The 22,129-nt window shown below is 41.2% G+C and overlaps 1 protein-coding gene across 2 annotated transcripts in view; it reads left to right on the top strand.

Moving 5' to 3' along the window:
• Nucleotides 1-2,790: 2,790 nt before the first annotated feature.
• The window catches only part of EFCAB14 (EF-hand calcium binding domain 14), a gene marked incomplete at its 3' end in the record, with an annotated part of 34,116 nt that continues 14,777 nt past the window's right edge, over nucleotides 2,791-22,129 (top strand). For both annotated transcript variants that reach the window (XM_079727513.1, XM_079727512.1), the window contains exons 1-4: nucleotides 2,791-3,359; nucleotides 4,934-5,082; nucleotides 10,800-10,945; nucleotides 21,015-21,113. In XM_079727513.1, the coding sequence (XP_079583639.1) occupies nucleotides 3,178-3,359; nucleotides 4,934-5,082; nucleotides 10,800-10,945; nucleotides 21,015-21,113 (576 nt within the window). In that variant the 5' untranslated portion in view covers nucleotides 2,791-3,177. The remainder of the gene's footprint in view (nucleotides 3,360-4,933; nucleotides 5,083-10,799; nucleotides 10,946-21,014; nucleotides 21,114-22,129) is intronic.

Here is a 22,129-nt window from a genome sequence, read left to right as displayed (position 1 = left end):
ATACCTCTGTATAACTCTGCCCACTCATGTAGGCATCACATATATATTGGATCATCTACCTCTGGTCTAGACACATAAAGATAAATAAGAGACAGACCCAGACTTTGGGTGGGTCCCTAGACAAAGACAGTGTGATTGACACAATAAGAATGTGGGTATAAAAATTACTTTAAGCAACTTTTTTCCAAGTAGTTCAAAGCACTTTGCTTTAAATACCATCTACATCTGATGACTTTCAGATTTACATTTCAGGCCCCAACCTCTGCCGAGAACTCCAAATAGATATACCAAACGGTCCATCTGAATACTGAATTGACTTCTCAAGTTTGCCCCAAATCTGTTCTTTCCCATCTCAGTAAACAGCAATTCCTTTCTTCCAGCTGTTCCAAGCTAAGACCCTGGAGTCATCTATTACTCCTCTTTTTTTGCTCACCTTCTGTGTAAACCATCAGCAAATATTGTTAGCTCTGTGGTCAAGAAGCATCCAAAATGCTCACCATCTCCACAACTGCCATCATCTTTATTTGTCCCTCACTGTTCCCTGATTCTCTTTTCCACACAGTGGCTTAGATCTTTCAAAAATCTAAGCCAGAGCTTAAAGCACCAAGCGTTTTCCAAAGTCCTCACAGTGGTCCATAAGGCCCTACAAGATCTGCCCCTGGGGCTTCCCTGGTGGCGCAGTGGTTGAGAATCTGCCTACCAATGCAGAAGACACGGGTTCGAGCCCTGGTCTGGGAAGATCCCACATGCCACGGAGCAACTAGGCCCATGAGCCACAATTACTGAGCCTGCGCGTCTGGAGCCTGTGCTCCGCAACAAGAGAGACCGCGATAGTGAGAGGCCCGCGCATTGCAATGAAGAGTGGCCCCCACTTGCTGCAACTAGAGAAAGCTGAAGAGTGTCCCCCACTTGCCACAACTAGAGAAAGCCCTCGCACAGAAACGAAGACCCAACACAGACATAAATAAATAAATAAAATTAAAAAAAAAAAAAAAAGATCTGCCCCTGATGCTTGTCTGACCTCATTTTCTACCGCTCTCCTCTTGCTCTTCAGGTCCAGCCACAGCAGGTCTTCCAGGCCACTCCTTCCTCTTGGCCACTTGCACAACTCACTCCCTCACTGCCTCCCAATCTCTAACCAAAGGTCCCCTTATCACAGAGGCACTCCCCGTCCCCTTATCATGTTTCAGTTTTCCTCATACTATTTATTATCTCCTGACATTTTATATGTTATTGCTGTCCTCCCACTCGAGTATAAGCTGCAGGAATAGAGTTGGCAGATAAAACACAGGACACCCTGTTAAAAGTAATTTCAGGTAAAATAGAATTAACTTTTAAAACTATGAAGATGTCCCAGACGTTGCATGGGATATACTTATACCAAAAAAATATTCGTTGTTTACCTGAAATTCAAACGTTACTGAGTGTCCTGTATTTTTATTTGCTAAATTGGGCAACCCTATGCAGGAAGGCAGGGATAGTGGTTATCTTGTTTATTGTTCTATCCTCAGCGGTAGAACTGCTCCTGACATATGGTAATCTCTCAATAAATATTTACGCAATGAATGAATGAACATGTTCAACCGGGTCATTACTCTGTAACACGGCTAAACCTTTAATAAACAGCATGAGAGTCAGAGGGTTGGAGCCTCTAGGCTGGGTTAGTCACAACTTGGGGGGCCCGGGCGGCTGATGAACTTCCTAAGCAGGTCGAGCAGCTGGATGCTTTGCCTGGCCCATCCCTGCTCCTCAAGAAACAAAACTCTGGGCTTCCCTGGTGGCGCAGTGGTTGAGAGTCCGCCTGCCGATGCAGGGGACACGGGTTGGTGCCCCGGTCAGGAAAGATCCCACATGCCGCGGAGCGGCTGGGTCCGTGAGCCATGGCCGCTGAGCCTGCGCGTCCGGAGCCTGTGCTCCGCAACGGGAGAGGCCACAACAGTGAGAGGCCCGCGTACCGCAAAAAAAAAAAAAAAAAAGAAAGAAAATAAAAGAAACAAAACTCGTCCTTGTCAGCTGAGCTACAGGTCCCAGACCCTCCTGGGGGCGGGGCCTCCTCGACTGGCAGGTGGGACCTGCCCTCGCTTGAGCCTGCATCCTTTAACACCCCGCCTCCCCACCGCCTCCTCGCAAGACGTCACCAGACGGGCGGCCAATGGGAACGCGCCTTACTGGCAGGCGGTGTCGGCGGTTGCTGCCAAAGGGAAGTGAGTTGGGGCTGGAGCGATGGCCCGGGTCTGGAGCCCGCGGCCGCCGCCGCCGCTGCCGCCGCCAGCGAGTCGGGAGCAGGTGCGGCCGCAGCCGGAGCGGGGGCCGGAGTCGCGGCTGGAGTGGAGGCGGCGCGTGTGAGTTGCCGAGAGTCGCCCGTGCCGGAACACCTCGAACTCTGGGTGGGAGCGTTTCAGGTGGGCTGAGCCGCCGTCGCCCCTCCTCACCGCGCCCCCAGGCCCAGACAGCAGGGCTGGGGTCTCCCCGGGCGCGGGACTGGCTCCTCTCAGGCCAAGCCCTCCAGGCCGGGCTCTGGGTCTTCCTCGGCCTCTGGCTTCCTTCAAACTCAGGCCGGAGGACGGTGATCATCTCAAACTCGGGCATTTTCTCTGTCGGGGTGGTAGCGGCTGGGAGCCCCCTCCTGCTGCCAGCTAGGGAGGGAACAGCGCCTTCCCATCGTCTCGCTCTGCATCTCTCCCTCTCCTCCCATTGAAGAACAAGTTTCTTTTTTTCTCTCCATTGGAAATTCTACCCCGGAAGTCCAAAGCACCCATCTGTGTCCTTCCCCAGCTCCTGGAGCACCCTTAGAAATACTATATACTGACCAGGTCTGAGAGTCTCTTGACTTGACTTTTTATTTTCTTTGGGAGCAAAGGTTCCCCCCTCCTCCACGTCCAACACCCACTTCGGTAACTGACAGTGCATGCCTAGGACTTTATCCATTTGGATCACCAGCTCCCTGGCCATCTTTAGGTGACTTCCCCCACCCATCTGAGTTACAGTTTCCTCTGGGCTCCAATCTCCAGCCCCCAGCGGATCTGGTCAGTCCCACTCCTGGGTGGGACTGACCAGAGGGGCTCTGGCCCAGGATTCCTCACCCTGGAAGGCGGCTCCAAGGCCTCGAGAGAATTGGGCGTCGGGTACGAACCTGGCAGCTCAGGAGTGGGTGCTCCACTTACCCCACACAAGAAGATGAAAAAGCGCAAAGAGCTCAATGCACTGATCGGCTTGGCTGGGGACAGCCGGAGAAAGAAGCCCAAGAAAGGCTCAGGCCACCGCCTGCTTCGCACCGAGCCTCCTGACTCAGACTCTGAGTCCACCTCAGAGGAGGAAGAGGAATTTGGTGTAGCTGGAAATCGCTCTCGCTTTGTCAAGTGAGTAATGCAGTACTCAGGGGTGGGATGGGGAAAAGGCATCTCCTTGCACTACCAAGGAGGCAAATCAAAGGGAAGGAGAAGGGAGTTCTTAGGAAGAAAAAAGTGTGTAGACCTTGGAAGGCACAGAGGGAGGAAGAATGTTAGGGAGAAGATGAGTTCAGTTTCTGAATGAAGGATAAATTAGAGATCTATCTCTGAGTATGCAAAGAAAAGCTCTGAATCTAGGGTGGAAGGGTGGACTTGGGGAACGTGCTAAGAGCCCAGAGAGACCAAGGTGGGAGTAGCAAAGAAGCTAAGAATAGGGAACTAAGAACAGAGAAATTTGGGGGACTAGACCTTTTGTTAAGTATAGGAGAGACAGGGACCTTAGGACTGCAGGTTTTTTTGTTAGGTTGGTTGGATTTTTTTGGTTGTTGTTTTTTGTGGGGGGGGGTTGTTGAGGTTTTTTTTTGTTTCTGTTTTTTTTGCACTCTTGATGGGTCTGAATCTTGGTGATGGGGGAATATGGTGAGACACATTCTGTTAAAAGCATGAGCCTTGAGAGAAATGATGGGTGGGAAACAAAAAGAAGAAGCCGGTTTTCTCAAACCACTTTTAGATGGTGCAGCCACTAGACAAATCCAGTAGTGAGTACAAAGACATTGCGAATTGGGGGTTACGGTAGGAAGGGGCTGAAGGGAACCTTGAAGGTGCCCTTGGACTCTCTTAAGGAGCATGTTAAAAGAAGAATATGCTGCTGAGGTTGTGGAAGCAAGAGCTAGGCAGAAGGTTGGGATGCTAAAAGAAAAGAGATTGAATCCTTTGAGGTTTGTTTGTTTAGAATGTCTGTGTCCTTTTATGTTAAAGGAAGAGATTGGTTTCTTTGCCAGGTGAGGTAGTTCAGGGTAATCCTGGGTTTGAGCTGTGAATATCTGATGAAGTGGAATAGTTAACTGGAATAGTTATCCTGTTGGGTTAGTTTAGACCTTGAGTGCTGGTTGAAATTTGGTGTGAAATCTAACCCCTTTCTATGTTTCCCTTCATTCTGAGCCAATAAGCTGGAGTGTACCAGGTGTCCACTTAAACCTACTGTCTACTTTTTTTCATTCCATTTGGAGTAAAACTCACTCAAAAGTTTATAAAGTTTCAGTAAACTGAAACGAGGTCCTCTGGAGTGAGTATGTACTTAAGAGAGAGAAATAGATAAGTGAATTACAGTACAGTGATGGAATGGCAGAGAAGCTCTGGTCTTTACACTTCCCTAACCTGAGCCAGTTTCCAAAGAAACGGATGATGACTTGATGATGGCAGTGAGCTGCAGTGCCCGCAGGTGCTTCCTGTAGCTCACAGGAACTCCCTCTGTTTCATGTGAAGTTTGAAACCTTCGTCCCCTATAGATGAACTCTTTATAGGTCATATTATTTAGACATATTCAACCTGCTGTTCAGATTTAAGTGTGTTACCCCTGTGTTCCCTGGTGAATTAACTGGTATTCATTAGAGATTATAATTGCATGGCAAAACGTGCTATTTTGACTAAAGCTGTATTCAAATCTCTTTTGTACTCCTGGTTGAATTTGTTCTTATGATCAGGGGAGACTATTTACGATGCTGCAAGATCTGTTATCCCCTCTGTGCTTTTGTCATCCTTGCCGCCTGTGTCGTGGCCTGCGTTGGCTTGGTGTGGATGCAAGTTGCTCTGAAGGAGGATCTGGATGCCCTCAAGGAAAAATTTAGAACAAGTAAGTGGTCACCCTTTTCAGAGTATAATTTTGGACTCTTTTTCCAGGTTCTAGGACAAAGTGAACCACACTGAATTAAGACTTTTGCTCACTCTGATGAAGCAATTATATGTTCCTGTCAGCATTTTTAAACTCTTTCTTAGCTGTCAGCTTGAATGCAGTAACAGTTACTCATTTTTAAATCCACAAACAAAAAACAGTGCTTATGCACCACTAGGACAAATAGCATCTGAAATAATGGTATTGCAGTCAACACTTACAGTGCAGAAGGCAAGGGCTAAGATCCAGAAGTGTAGAATCTTGGTTAATCTCCACCTGTTGCCACTTCATATTCCCCAACTATAAAGTGGCAATAGCAACACTAGGCTGTTTCCTTCCTCCTCACAGGGACACTTGAGAAAGCATGTGGGAGTGTCTGTCAGACAGTTTCCTCCTTAAGAAAAACCTATAGAAACATAGGACTGAGCAGTAATAATGATAGCCAGCATGTATGGAGTGCTTACTGTATGCCAAGTCAGAAATAAATATTTGTCTCACGAGTGTTTTAAAGTTTAAGAAACTTTAAGTTGAAGAGTTTTATAAATTCAAAATTGTCAAGTTGTATTTTGCACATCCAAAGTTCTTTTTCTGAAAGGTGTGTTTGCATGGTAGCTTCAACCTGTTTTAACCTAAAGATCTTCCTTTAGCAACACTGAGATCTTTAGTTCTAGGTTTCAAGGGTTAATTTTCTAAAGCTAGTAAAAATTTTTTAAAAAGAAAGTAAAGTTATACCCAAAAGATGCTTTACTCAGTCTTTGTTTTAACTAACAATTAGTGCATAGCTACAATTACAACCTGAATTTTATTATAAATAATAAAATTAATTTAAAAAATTTTTCTAAGCTAAGGAAGCAGTTTCAGGTTAATCAAAAATACCCTAACTTTAGCAGCTTTAACACACCAGGAAACTGACCACCAGGCTTTCTCAAGGTCATAAAGAAATCTGGCCCCAGAACTAGAATTAAGAGTTGTTTCCTTACTTCCTCTCTTAAGCCATAGGAGATCACAACATCCTAACTTTCCTTCACCCCAGCTTCTCTTTGCTGCCCGCAGTTAGTTAAGTTCCAAACCTGACCTAGGGACAGCTAATCCTTAGTGAGTATGTTAATGACGTTCCTAGTGATGTTGCTTGAAAAAAATATATTGAGGGGCTTCCCTGGTGGCGCAGTGGTTGAGAGTCCGCCTGCTGATGCAGGGGACGCGGGTTCGTGCCCCAGTCCGGGAAGATCCCACATGCCACGGAGCAGCTGGCCCTGTGAGCCATTGCCGCCGAGCCTGCGCATCCGGAGCCTGTGCCCCGCAACGGGAGAGGCCACAAAAAAAAAATATATATATATATATATATATAGATAGATAGATAGATAGATATATACTAACTTTGGTTTTCTTCTGAGCTTCTGATTCAGGGAATGGGATAGGGTAGGCCACAGTTCTCTGCCAGGATCATCCTGACCTATATGTTTTATCAATTGGTGGGATCAGACTACAGTGTAAGAATGAGATTTGTATTCTAGTTATTTTCCCTCCTGAATGCTGTCCTTAGCAGTATTACAAGGTGTTTTTAAGGCCAGTGTTTTCTTGGTAAGTAGTAATCATAACTTGGAAATGAGGTTCTGAGAAGCAGTGTTTAACTATAAATAACCACTGACGACACCTGTCTGTGCCATCATCTCTCTGTAACTAGTTGGGCCTCCTCCATTTGTACTACAGCTTGTTTTGGTTACATATAGGAGTCATTTATTTATACATTTCAAAACATTGCTCACTTCTGCCTTCCAGGGATTCATTTCTCTGATTGCTCTGTGCCTGTGTTTTCAGGACACCAGTGTAATTTGTACCTTAGCTGAGCTTTTCATTTTCAGGAAATTTCTTTGTTTAGAAATGCATATTTGAAGTGTATACATGTAATAGACCTGACAATCGATCAGGCAACAAATATTTATTGAGCACATGTTAATACAAATATTTATTGAGCACATGTTAATACCTGGAAATACTCTATTCAGGAGATGCCAGGAGTTGTACCCTGGACTGTGAGACCTGCTTTCTATCACTGAGCAGCCTTCCCCTGGGACCCTGACTGCATTTGTCAGCCAGTTGAATGAAGCAGATTCGGAATTGTCAGTCCAGCTGCTCTGTGGGCTTTGATTTGCTGCAATAAATACGCCAGCACCTATACTGTCTAAAGCAGGACTTCCTGAGGGAGGATGGGGTAGGGCCTGGGGCATAAATCAGTCTGCAGGCTGAACCATTGTGGACTACTTGGCAAGAGTTTTTTTGTGAAAACCATTTTCTTGGCTAAATGAGGTTAATCTTGTTAAACTTAAATAATCTTCCTTTGAATTATGCTTCTACTTTCAATATATTTCAATAAGTTTATTTTTATTTCTTGTTTTTCAAGAGGACAGTGGAAGTAAGACCACCTGCTGACCTGGTTTAAATACCTTTTTGAAAAATTCAGAGCCCCTTGTCCTTTATCTCATTATCTTCCAAGACACTTGTGAGGAAAGGAGGCAGGATTGCTGAAATATCTGGAACAGAAAGCAAAGCAGATAGGCTTGGTATTTTTCCCTTGAGGCCAAGGAGTAACTTGATCCTTAAGCTTGAAGTGCTGGCTGGCCTGAAACTCTCAGCTCAGTATTCTTCTTCTAGAACCAGGTACTCCAGAAGACCTCCACAGTTATTATAAAGAAGATTCTATTCCCAAGCAATCTTCCCTATCGCTCAAGGCTAAAGTGAGGGGAAAGAATTTGGAAGAAAAACACAGTATTGATAAATCAGACATCTTCATTGCTGGTCATACAGGGAGAGTAGCAGTTTGGTCATTCAGTGCAGAACTTAAAAATGGTCTTGTTAGGCTATAAGCATCTGTGACAGCTGAAGTATACTAGAAAGAGTATTGGTCTTAGAAGCACAAGGTTTGACTGTTGAATCCTGACTTGCTCATTACTAGCTATGAAACATAGGCAAGTCACTTATTCCTTCTGAGCCTCATTTTCCCATCCATAATATGTAAAGATGTATTTGTGCTATGAAAGCACTTTGGGCATTCCTCTGTCATAACACCTGTCACATTGTATAGTAATTTTGGGGTGACGCCTTGCTCCCCACTAGACTGAGAGCTTCAGGGTCTTTTGTATGCACTAGTGCCAAGTACAGGGCCAGGCACACAGTAGGGACTCGATCACAAGATGAGTAATTACATAAAAGTTTATTGTAAATTATAAAGATGTATGATTATAAAGTATTGTTATTGGCATTCTATGTTGTATCTAAAGGGTATAGGCAAAAATCTCCATTTCCTGATCTTAAAGATCAGGAAAAGGGCTAAGTAAGTTCTTCTGAGTATTACTATACTAAATTTTAAATAAGTTGCTTTCCATGTTGAAAGAACATGAATTAGTAATCATAAGTTGTTTGTTTACTACACTTCATTCCATTTATGTAATCAGAGTGCCTTTACTTGTCTTATCTCTCCTAAAAAACCCCAAATCAGATCATGAATATAATCCCCTCTTAGCTCATACAATGCTCAGGATCCAGAGTGTTTTCAGGGCTTGTCAGACTCACATGTTTATTAGTTAATAATTTTAATCCAAGTTATTTATGTGTTTGTCTTACTTCCTCCTCTACTTAATTCATATAGATTACGGGAAAAAAAGAGACTCTCCCCCAGCCTTAGGATGTTTTACCACCAGAGAATGGCAGACGTGTGTGGGATAAGTTTTTCTTTATAACCTAACTGAATATGTATACGAAATTCAGTTGGGTGCTATAAGTGCTACATTAATTTCGACTGACTGGTAAAATATTCCTACCACATGAGATGAATGTATTCCTGCAAACTGTGTGTAAATCAAATGTTACATTAAAAGCACTTAGCCAAGTCTACTATTTTTTAAAGAAATCCTTCAGCACATATTTTTGAAAAGTGAATAAAAATATCTAATTTCTTTTAATAATTCTGAATTTTCACGTAGTGGGTTTGCTTACAGTGAGGATACCACCACCACCCCCTGATTTTTGTGGGGATTTTTTTGTTGTTGAATTTATTTATTTGTTGAGTTTTCTTTGTTTAACTTAATAGGATAATATTAACTCCGTTTCATACCATACAGTCATTTCACTGGACAGGCATTTGCATGCTTCTGTGTACCTGGGACTGTTCTGGGCCCTGGAATACAGGACCCAATAAGACCTGTCCTCAGGCAGCTCTCTGTCAGTCTGATGGAGGGGACAGACAAGTAAATAAGTATAGCACAGTGTGTTCAGTGCTCAGTAGAGTTTGGAGTGGTAAAGAGGTAACGGTGGTCCAAGGTGGGGGCCAGCTCTTTGTGCTGAATCTTGAAAGGAATTAACTAGGCTAAGGTGGCAGAAATGAAGAAGCCAAGGGCATCTAGGTAGAGAGAATAGTGTGTGCAGTCACTGAGGCTTAAAGAGGTTGGTGTGTCAGGAAAATCAGCTTGGCTAGAAAGTAGGTTGAATTGGTAGCTAAAGTGATGAGAAATATGGTCGGGAGGTAAGCAAAGGCCAGATTTATTCAGTCTCTAATACTTACTGAGGGCCTGAAATGTGCCAGGTATATTCTAAATGCCAACTATACAGAAATGAACAAAAAAAGTCTGGGAACTTACATTTTAGTAAATTATTTTTTATCTGTCCATTATGCCAGTTTTTGATTTTAAGGAAAGCATACGATAACTAATCAGGCAGTCTGTGGCTTTAAAAGAAAGACATAGGTTTTATTCTGGAGGACCAACCACTATCAATCAGTATTTTATTTTCCATGAAAAGGAAAGAATACTCTAAAGAAAGAAGAGAAAACACTCTTTCAGGCCTCTACCTTCAGGCTGGCAAATCTCTAAACCATCCATGAGATGTTGTTTCCCAAAAGAAAGGCCAAATAATACCCTATACTTCACCTAACATTTTCCTTTATCTTCTGTTTCACTTTGAGCTTTTGGGTTGATTTAAGAAAACACTATTTGCTGTTTATGAAAAAGATTTAAAATCTTCGCTCTCATAACAGTACTTGAAAGGTGGTAAGAATCTATCTTGCGTTTGACCAATTTGAGATAGAAAAAAATAGATTTAAACATTTAGAGATATAACTTAGGCTGTCACCTTGAACATTAATGGAGTAAGGTTTATAAATCTTCATTGACCAGTCAGAAAGCTTCTTAATTGAGCAGGTCAGTACTTAACATTTATTTATCACGTATTATATGCCTGGCCAGCTGTGTGTAGTGCTTTACAGCCATTCTTTCACTTAAAATATACTTCACAGGATGGTTAGAATTATCACTGTATTACAGATGAAGAAACTAAGCTCAAAAAATTTGAGTAGTTTGCTCAAAATCACAGTTAGTAAGTTACAGAGTTGAAATTCAAATCTAACTCTTTCTGCTGATGTTGTTTGTTATCATTCTTAGCCACCTGACTTTAAAAAGTTGTATTGCCAGTAGTGAAATAGCCCCAGTTAAATGGAGCTTTAGCGTTAAAGATATACATTTACGTAAATAAAAGAACAGTGGAGTTGATAGATGTGAGTTGTCATTATCCTCCCAGAATTAACTTTCATTAATCTATCTTCTTTCCTGCTGTATGATTATTTTTTCATCTTGGAGCCATGAGGGAACTTTATGGCTATTTATCATTGTTCTTATTTTTGCTTTTAGTGGAATCTAATCAGAAAAGCTCATTCCAAGAAATTCCCAAACTTAACGAAGAACTACTCAGCAAACAAAAACAACTTGAGAAGATTGAATCTGGAGAGCTGGGATTGAACAAAGTCTGGATAAACATCACAGAAATGAATAAGCAGGTAGCAAAAGTGTGATTCTATTTCTCTGTAAGCTATGAATATTTCATTTTGTCTGTTTAGTATGTATCTGTAAGTATAGGGAACTCACTTCAGATTGTTTTACTTTTTGAAATGGTGCTTTGCATACTGTGATCCCAACACATTAAAGTCAGGTAAAATAGGTAATAGTTATGCATTTACCCAATATTTAAAATGTTAACCCTTTCTGCAAAGGAACAGAGTTTTACCAAGTAGAACAGTTTAGAGGAAGTTAGAAATTCTTGAATCAACTTTTCCTAAGGAACAGTGTAGGTATTAAATTTAAGAACAGTGTCGTCTAACACCCAAGAAAATTGGATAACTTGTTTTTATTAGCTAATGAGAGCTTATCTTGTTTAATATAGTTTACAGACTTACAGCCTTGCGGTGTAGTGCTATATGCTGTACTAAAAACTTATCAGCAGCTAATGATAAGTATTATTCTAGAATAGCATTGGAGGAAATGGCAGAGTTGGTTAAATACCTTGACCAGGCAAGCAGGACTAGAGCCAAAACTTTTCCAGTCCCTAAATTGGCCAGATCTCACATTCATTCCGAAAGAGGGACTCTGCCAGAGGAAAAGAGCATATTCAGAAGATGTTGATGCAGCATTGTCAGGATTCAGCAGTCAAACCTTGTGCTTATATGAATAAGGTGCTGCAGTTGCCACTTGGTAACTATAGCCCCTGTTCTCAGTTTCTGTGGCTTAGTTAAGAAAGACATGTGCGTCGAGAAGAAAACTCAAGTGCCAAGTGAATAGTACACCCACAAAGTGCTTAAAGCTAGTTTTCCCGGTCGTCCCTGTCGTGGCTAAGAGGATATTCTCTTCTCAGAGTGGAGTCACAAAGTTCAGAATCAGCCAGGGCAGAGAGCACTGTGCTAGAATAAAGTGCTTGCCAATGTTTTGGAAGCTACCCCCTCCTTTCAGCAGTAGTTTGGGAGTGGGGCGGTTCAGCACTTGCGACCAGAGATCAGTGACCTGGGGCAGAAGCTTTCAAACTTTTGCCTGGAACCCACATTAAGAAATATTTTCCATCATTACCCAGTAAACACATGCATACATGTATGTAACTGAAATAAAAGTTTCTGAAAACAGCCACTTGTCCTTAATATTATGCTGCCTTAGGATATTTTATTATTTTTTGTTCAGTTCTCTTTCATTTTTAAAAAGTATTCGTGAAATAATTGATGGGTTGCAGCACCTAGTATTTATTAGTTATCATTTAGCCTTGGACTCTGAGTTATAAGGGAAAAGCAGGTATTCACTCTGTTTTTACAAGAAAAATAGGATAAACTGTGGTCTTGCTTGTATTCACAGAGCAAATGAGCAGTTTGTCCAGAGAGTACATCAGGTGAAAGTAAACCACCATGAAGCACTGAGAGACAATTAGCATCTCTCTCTGGGGCAAACTGTGGGTTCTTTATAGTAGCCAGTCATGGAGTTTACCGTTCTGAGGCATCTAATTACACCAGAAGGTTGTATATTGTGTTCTGAGCTTTGAGCACAGTACTGATGGTGATGGCATTTAAGATGGTAACTGCCACTCATTAAATGCCTTCTTTATGCAGGCCCCTATTAGATGTACTACATATGAGATCTCCTTTCTCCTTTTTCACTTCTATAACTCTATGAAGAAGGAGGTGCTATCTCCATTTTTTTTTTTTTTTTTTTTGCGGTACACGGGCCTCTCACTGTTGTGGCCTCTCCCGTTGCAGAGCACAGGCTCCGGACACGCAGGCTCAGCGGCCATGGCTCACGGGCCCAGCCGCTCCATGGCATGTGGGATCTTCCCGGACCGGGGCACAAACCCGTGTCCCCTGCATCGGCAGGCAGACTCTCAACCACTGCGCCACCAGGGAAGCCCATATCTCCATTTTATAGATAAGAAAACTAAGGCTCAATGAGGTTAAGTAGTTTGCCCAAGGTCAACAGCTGTGTAGCAGTTCTAACAAAAGATTCAAGTTGTAGGAGCCTGTTTTCTTTCCAATTTTCTACTCTGCCTTCCATCTTTATAACCTCTAAAGGACACAGTAGGTGCTTAGTAGATAAAGCTGAAAGGATGTGAAGTCAAGTCCCTATCAGGGCTCATAATCATTCATCATTGATGATTGTCTGTTTTAGTAACTTTTTTACTTACTATTTAAAGAACACTTAATTTTAACCCCAAAGCAGAAAAGCAGCATTTCAGGCTTTATAGTGTAAAATGGTCTAATAAAATGGTCTACAGTAGCTATTTTTAATTTCACTAATGAAAAGTCATGTAATATGCATGAAATTCATGACTCATCTTTTGGCTGGAATGTGGGGGACTTTTCCTTAATGGTTTGTACCTAATTCAACTTTTTAGACTCTTTGAATTGCAATGTGTGACTTTAGAGATAAGTTCTATAACACATGAATCCAATCTGACATGCTAGAATGTGTCTATCAGAGACCAAAGCAGTCCCAGATATCAATAATGGGAGAGTGCCCCTTGTCTCTCTATTCTAGTTAAACATGTAGCTTTGCTGTAGTTTTCCATAGGTTTGGGCATTATTCCACCCAAGAGAGGAATGCTGAAAAATGGAATCCAGCTTTGCCCTTTCTGGGACTGTAGCTGAGTCCTAGTGACAGTGTGTGGTCCAGGTCTTATAAGAGAGTAAGAAGTCCTAAGTGTTGCCTGGTAATTGGAGAATTAGTGGTCAGCTCTCCAGAGCATACTCTTTCTGTGAGGCAGCTGATACCCTAGGCCTAGAGCTTTTGGGGCATGGGGAGAAGTGGAACAGCACCTCACCTTACGTTGCCTCGGCTTTCAGGCTGCTCCTCTGGTTTTGGGTGAAATGATAGCTGTTAACCAGCCACACTGGCCATTTGTGAAACCATTACCATTTTTGAGATACCTGTGACTAACATCAGGCTCTGCCACAGCCTCAGGATAGAGCCTTACCTGGGAGAGTAGTTTCTACCCAGATTGTTCCACCTAGAACACAGCTTGTTGTCCCTTTAAGATCTGGCCAGTTGTCACTGGAAGGAGTTGTTCCCTCAGGTGAAAAAAAGGGAACCACACAATTGATAGGTCATTTGGAATAATCATATCCTTGCCCATCAAGTTGGTGTAGAGCCAGTTGTGTACGTGATTTGGGACACTGAGTAAAACACACATGGGGGAGACCCCTTCCAAATACTTTACGATTGAGCATGTTAAGATAGTCTTGGAAGGCCCGGTGGAGGTCATGGGGAAAGGGCCAGCCAAGGAAATCTGTCACACCCCTTCCAAAGCTTTGTGATGTGTTTTCCTATGTGTATATTTCTTCCCCATCTTTTGTCTTTAAAATTTCATGAGTAATATGTGAATGTGTTCTTATATAAGATTTAATAGTAAAATACACATAGAACTCTTACAAAAACTCCCCTTCAACCGCATCTCTGTATGTGCCCCCATCACACACAGATACACACACATAACACACATTCCCTGTCCCCATAGTTCTTCGCTGTCAGTAGTCTGGGCTACATTCTTACAGTCCCCTTTATATGCATTTACAGAATTGTAATAGCTTTTAATATGAATTAGCTTTTAGGTTAGCGTGTGCACATGCACACGCGTGTATGTGACTAAATGGAGTCATTAGGTATATATTCTACAGCTTTCTCTGTTTAACTCAGTGTATCTACATCCTTAGTGTTAGACATTTAGATGTTTCTAGAGTTCTGCTATTACAAATAAGAAAGCAGTGAATAGTCTTGAATGTACATCTTTATGCTGGTGAGCATAAAGTAATCTTTTTTTAATTTGTTTTCTTCCAGTTTTATTGAGATGTAATTGATATACAGCACTGTATAAGTTTAAGGTGTACAGCATAATGATTTGACTTAATACATCTAATATGATTATCACAGTACATTTACTGAACATCCATCATCTCATATAGATACAAAATTAAAGAAGTAGAAAAAATATATATATTTGTCCCTGTGATGAGAACTCTTAGGGTTTACTCTCTTAAATTTCGTATATAACATACAGCAGTGTTAATTATGTTTATCATGTTGTACATCACATCCCTAGTACTTATTTATCTTATAACAAGAAATTTGTACCTTTTGACCACCTTCCTCCCACTCCCCCCCCCTCATAATTCCCCCCCACCCCGCCTCTGGTAACCAACCACAAATTTGGTCTCTTTTTATGAGTCTGTTTGTTTGTTTTTGAACTATAATTGACCTGTAATACTGTTAGTTTCTGTTATACAACATAGTGATTTGATATTTATATACATTTCAAAATGATCACCACAATAAGTCTAGTTACTTATGCCACCATATAAAGATAATACGTAGTTATTAACTGCATTCCTAACACTGTGCATTTCATGCCTGTGACTCATTTATTTTTCACCTGGAAGTTTGTACCTCATAATCTCCCTCACTTAGTTCTTTCCTTCCCCCACGCTTCCTCCCCTCTGGCAAACACCTGTTTGCTCTCTGTATCTGTAACTGTTTCCATTTTGTTATGTTTGTTCATTTGTTTCTTAGATTCCACATATAAGTGATATCACACAGTATTTGTCTTTCTCTGTCTGACTTATTTCACATAGCATAACATCCTTTGGGTCCATCCATGTTGTCACAGATGGCAAGATTTTATTCTTTTTTATGGCTGAGTAATATTCCATTTTGTATATATATGTGTGTGTGTGTGTGTGTATCGTACACACCACAACTTCTTTATCCATTTATCTATTGATGGGCACTCAGTTTGCTTCCATATCTTTTCTATAGTAAATAATGCTACAATGAACGTAGAGGTGTATATATCTCTTCTAATTAGTGTTTTCATTTTCTTTGGATAAATACCCAGAAATGGAACTGCTGAATCATATGGTAGTTCTGTTCTTTATTTTTTTGAGAAATCTCCCTACTGTTTTCCATAGCGGCTGCACCAGTTTACATTCCCAGTGCAAGAGGGTTCCCTTTTCTCCACATCCTCGCCAATACTTGTTATTTGTTGTCTTTTTGATAGTAGCCATTCTGACAGGTATGAGGCAATATCTCATTGTGGTTTTCATTTGTATTTCCCTGATGATTAGTGATGTTGAACATCTTTTCATGTGCCTGTCTTCTTTGGAAAAAAGTCTGTTCAGATCCTCTGCCCATTTTTTAATTGGGTTGTTTGTTTTTTAGATGTTGAGTTGTTTGAGCTCTTTGTATATTTTTGAGTATTAACCCCTCCTCAGATAGATTGTTTGCAAATATCTTCTCCCATTCAGTGGGATCCCTTTTTGTTTGGTTGACAGTTTCCTTCACTGTGTAAAAGCACTTTAGTTTGATGAAATCCCATTTGTTTATTTTTGCTTTTGTTTCTCTTGCCTAAGGAGACATATTCAAAAAGGTATTAATAAGACCAGTGTCAAAGAGCTTACTACCTGTGTTTTCTTGTAGAAGTCTTATGGTTTCAGGTCTTTACATTTGAGTCTTTAATCCATTTTGAATTTATTTTTGTTCATGGTATGAGAGAGTAATCCAGTTCAATTCTTTTTCATGTAGCTGTCCAGTTTTCCCAACACCATTTGTCGAAGAGGCTGTCTTTTCCCCATTGCATAGTCTTGTCTTATTTGTTGTAGATTAATTGCCCAGATAACTGTGGGTTCATTTCTGGGCTCTCTATTCTGTTCCATTGATCTATGTGTCTGTTTTTGTGCCAGTCCCATACTGTTTTGATTACTGTAGCTTTATAGTATAGTTTGAAATCAGGGAGCATGATACCCATAGTTTTGTTCTTTCTCAAGATTGTTTTGGCCATTTAGAGTCTTCTGTGTTTCCATACAAATTTTAGAATTATTTGTTCTAGTTCTGTGAAAAACGCCATTGGTATTTTGATATGGATTGCATTGAATCTGTAGATTACCTTGGGCAGTATGGTCATTTTAACAGTAATTTTTCCAATCCATGAACACGATCTATCTTTCCATCTGTTTGTGTCGTCTTCAGTTTCTTTCATCAGGGCCTTACAGTTTTCCAAGTACAGGTCTTTTACCTCCTTAGTTAGATTTATTCCTAGGTATTTTATTCTTTTTGATTAAACAAGTAACCTTTAGGATAGATTTCTAGAAATGAAATTGCTGAATTAAAGGGTGTGAACGTTTCAGATTGTGACAGATAATCCTAGATAACCATCTAACAAGTCTTCTCCAATTTACATTTCCATTAACAGTGCATGAGAATACCTATTTCCGTATGTGCTTTTCAAACCTCAGTGTTATTCATATCTTTTTAAGGGCATGTGTTAAAACCTCCTTGATGTAACTGCTGCTCTTAAGAGGTTTATAGTTTGCTGAGAGTATCTCTCTGGAGCTGAAGTTTCTCACCCATTTTATTTTTAAATGGATAGAGTTGGAATGTTGAAGATTAGTCTGAGTATTTTGGAGCACTTATGGAGAATTGCACGTTTAAGTGCTTATTAAATTTCATTATTAAAGAGCTAACACTTACTTGGTATTTTGTTTGTATCAGGTACTGTGCTGAGAGCTCTAGATATGTATCTCATTTAAGCCTCATAACCTGTATTAGTCATCTGTTGCTGTGTTACATTTGTCCCAAAGCTTAATGACTTAAAACAGCAAACATTTATTATCTCACAGGTTTTCTGGGTCAGAAATTTGGAAGCAGCTTAGTTGAGTTGTTCTGACTAGGATCTCTCTAAGGTTGCAGCTAAGATATACGGCCAGGGCTGCATATCTGAAGGCTTGACTGGGACTGAAGCATCCTCACTCACATGGCTGTTGGCAGGAGGTCTCAGTTTGTCCCACCATGGCTTCTCCATGGGGCTGCTTGAGTGTTACCACAACATGGCAGCCGGCTTATCCAGAGTGAGTGATCCAAAAGAGAGCAAAAAGGAAGACAGTGCTTTTTTATGACCTAGTTTTCAAAGTTGCCCATTGTTACTTGCACTTTATTCTGTGGGCCAAAAGTGAGACACTCACTGCAGGCCACACTCAAGGGAAAGGGAATTAGTGTCCACCTCTTGACGGGAGGACTATCAAAGAATTTGTGGACATATTTTAAAACCATCATATGTCCCAATGAGATGGTTGTTGTTATACCATGCTACCAGTGAGGAAAATGAGTTCACACTTAATGTAGCCTTATCTCCTACTTCCTAGACTCTACCCTCTACTCTGCTTGGACTACCCTTCTCAGCATCCATCCCAGACACAGAGTGTTCATTCTTAGCCATTCATTCATTTGGTAGTTGCTTATCGAATGCCTGTCTTTGTGTCAGGTGTATTATGGAAAATAAAACAGACATGGTCCTTGATGACATGGAGCTTACAGTCTAGTGGAGGAGAGAAACCTTAATTTAAAATGACACACATAAATAAATCATTGTCACTGAGAAATGCTATGAAGGAAAAGTATTCTGGGCCTATTCTTGCTATTGCTTCTTACCTATTCCCTGATGCCACACTCACCCTTCTAACCTAGAAAGGATAGCTGATTTATTTCTATAGATAAAACTCTTACTTCTCTATCAGAGTCTGATTTGAGTCCTGCTTCACTGAAGCCTGTCCCTTTCAACCTGCACTAATATTTTCTTAGACTGTATTCAGTATCACATTTAGTACCTTTCTTTAATGTTACCTATCTACTTCTACCTCTCCCTCTCCCTCCCTCCCTCTCCCCTCCCTCTGCCTCTCCCGCCTCCTCTCTCTTCCCCTCCCCCTCTCCCTCTCCTTTTCTCACTCATATTTTGCTCCTGCCCCCCAGGCCTTCTTTCTATTCTTCAAATATGCCAAGCTCTTCTCCACACTGGGACCTTTGCCCTAGCAATTCCCTCTGCCCTGAAATGTACTTCTTTTTATCTCTCTCTGGTTAATTCCTTATTATTTAGATCTCAGTTTAAATTTTATCTTCTAATAGAGGCCCTCTCTGGCAGTCCAATCTAAAGTAGCTACCCAGTCACTCATCATCACCTTATTTTATTTTTTTTCACATCTTTATTGGAGTATAAATGCTTTACAATGTTGTGTTAGTTTCTACTGTACAACAAAGTGAATCAGCTGTATGTATACATATATCCCCATATCCCCTCCTTCCTGAGCCTCCCTCCCACCCTCCCTATCCCATCCCTCTGGGTCGTCACAAAGCAGCGAGCTGATCTCCCTGTGCTATGCAGCAGCTTCCCACTAGCCATCCATTTTACATTTGGTAGGGTATGTATGTCAATGCTACTCTCTCACTTCATGCCAGCTTCCCCTTCCTCCCCATGCCCTCAAGTCCGTTTTCTACCTCTACGTCTTTATTCCTGCCCTGCCACTAGGTTCATCAGTACCGCTTTTTAAAATTCCATATATATGCGTTAGCATACAATATTTGTTTTTCTCTTTCTGACTTACTTCACTCTGTATGACAGATTCTAGGTACATCCACCTCACTACAAATAACTCAGTTTCGTTCCTTTTTATGGCTGAGTAATATTCCATTGTATAAATGTGCCACATCTTCTTTATCCATTAATCTGTTGATGGACATTTAGGTTGCTTCCATGTCCTGGCTGTTGTAAACAGAAGTCACCTTATTTTCATTTTCCTCTAATGTATCCCGCTATCTAATATTTTTCTTATATCAAATTGTCTCTTTGCACTAAAATGTAAACACCAAAGATCACTGGCATCTGTGTTGTTCACCACTGGAATAAAATAGGGCTTAATAGATATTTGTTGCAGGAATGAATGAATGAGTGGATGAATGAAAAGAAAATGGTCTGACGCCCCTGAACACATCCCTCCTAAAAGGAAAGAGGGAGAAGAGTTCCAAGGCTCCTCACTGCACTCCCTTGTTCAGAACACGCTGCTGCTCACTCCAGGAGCTCTCTTTAAATACTGTACACAGTACTTATTACTATCTAATACTTTGCTTCTTTGTTCTTCTGTCACCTCCTACCAGGATGTAAGCTCCATGAAAGCAAGACCTCACGGTCTTATTTGCCACTTTCTCCACAGTTCTGGGCACAGAGAAGGTGCCAGACATTTGTTGAAGAAAAGAATAAGGGGTCAGGTTTACTTTGTCTTGTATCCATCTGATGCCTACCACAGGGTTAGGCATGTCACAAGTGCCTAGAAACTTTCATGGTCACTCTGTGAGGCCATTCTGAATATAATTGCTGTTGGTAGATCTGTGTCCTCATCCTAGAATTTGGGACAGGAAAGCAGTGTGGAACCAAGTTTTGAGCCACATTGCAAGGTTTTTAGAATATGATCTCTGCAACCTGAAACTGAGTATTACACAGGTTCCACCAGTCCTCATTCTAGAGAGAAGTCCAGCTATTTAGAATTTTACCCATAAATAGCAGAAGGGAAGATACATTTTATTTTGATTCAATTCCTATTTTAATACATTCAGTATTATCAGTCAGCCAGCAGGTCCGTGGGTATTTATTGAGCCCCTTCAGGGTACAAAGTAGTGCTTTGGTTGAGCTATTGAGTTTGAAATACTAATCACATTGTTAAACCAAAACTAAATCCCCAAGTAGTTGAAAGTGCCATTCAAGTTGTCAGGGTTCAGTTGCTGTCAACTGTATATTGTGATGTTGGGCTTTTACTTTATAATATACGTTCCCACTTGGGCAGAAACAAAAGTTCAGCAAATAACTGAGGTGGTATTTTTTACCAAAATAAAATCTTTCAGAGGTCCTTGATCATTAGCTTTCTTCCTGTCCAGTTGTTGAAGGATTGTGTTGTAATTACTGCATCTTTTGGGTAATTTAAGATTTTTGCATCTTGTAGCTGCCAGGAGTGGGGTAAAGAATAATGCCTGCCTTTCCCTCCTTGGCACTGGTATTTAAACTGGGCAGGGAGAGAAGGGGTGTTATTGCTTCCTCCCACATCTCAAGTCTATCCAAGGTACTCTGCAGAGTTCTTCTACTCCTGTGACCTGACCGGGCAGAACGTCTGGATCACAGAATCGCATGATGTCCAAAGGTGCTTGACATCACCATCAGCTGTAGAGTGTGCGAAGGGAGCATTGTTCTACAAGTCCTGTTTTCACTGTTTATTACTCATTTCTTTTCAGATTTCTCTGCTGACTTCTGCAGTAAACCACCTCAAAGCCAATGTCAAGTCAGCTGCAGACTTAATTAGCCTGCCTGCCACTGTAGAGGGACTTCAGAAGGTAAGTGCTGTGTATGGGCACTGAAATTAACCTACTGTAATTCTGTCTTCTTACAAATTCTCTTTGAAAGGCTGGCATTTGAAATCAGCTACTCCAAGAGGACAGTAATAGAGTTCAAGACATCTCTGCTTTGGTCTGGTTAGTTGGGCCTTTAATTTGCAACAGGTGGTTTTAGCTATGGTTTATATGGATTCACACCTTTTTATTTGGCTTTCCAAGTCCCAGGATTGCTTTGCTGGGACTCTTTTTTTTTTTTTTTTTTTTTTTAGTTTCTGCTTTATAACAAAGTGAATCAGTTATACATATACATCTGTTCCCATATCCCTTCCCTCTTGCGTCTCCCTCCCTCCCACCCTCCCTACCCCACCCCTCCAGGCGGTCACAAACCACCTAGCTCATCTCCCTGTGCTATGCGGCTGCTTCCCACTATCTATCTACCTTACGTTTGGTAGTGTATATATGTCCATGCCTCTCTCTCGCTTTGTCACAGCTTACCCTTCCCCCTCCCCATATCCTCAAGTCCATTCTCAAGTAGGTCTGTGTCTTTATTCCTGTTTTACCCCTAGTAAACATGTTAACATGTGTGGGTTTGATTTTCATTACTTGCCTTTTCAGTTCATCATCCACAACATCTTTATGAAAGCAGAACAATTGTACATGAGAGTTGCTCTAAGTTGCTATTATTTTCCATGATTGAGAAAGAGAGAGGATTTTTTGTTTGTTTTCATTGGTTTTGTTTTTTAAAAAAAGATAATTTGGGAGAGTGCAAAATAAAAATTTAGGATGTGATAAGTACTGCCAAGGATGTGGATAGAGGGAAACTTTCAAACACTCCTGCTGGGAGTATAAATTGGTAAAAAGCATTTTGGAAAACAATATATATTATTTTATAAAGGTAGAGAGACATACCCTCTAAGCAAATCACTCTTAGGTATATGCCCTAGACTCTAGGGCCTAGGCAAACATTACTTTAGAATTTCTGTTTACTTGATCCCTAGGATTCAGCCTAGAGCAGG

Source organism: Hyperoodon ampullatus (assembly GCF_949752795.1).
Source record: "Hyperoodon ampullatus genome assembly, chromosome: 2".
Classification (NCBI taxonomy): domain Eukaryota; kingdom Metazoa; phylum Chordata; class Mammalia; order Artiodactyla; family Ziphiidae; genus Hyperoodon; species Hyperoodon ampullatus.
This window is presented reverse-complemented; position numbering and strand designations above follow the sequence as displayed.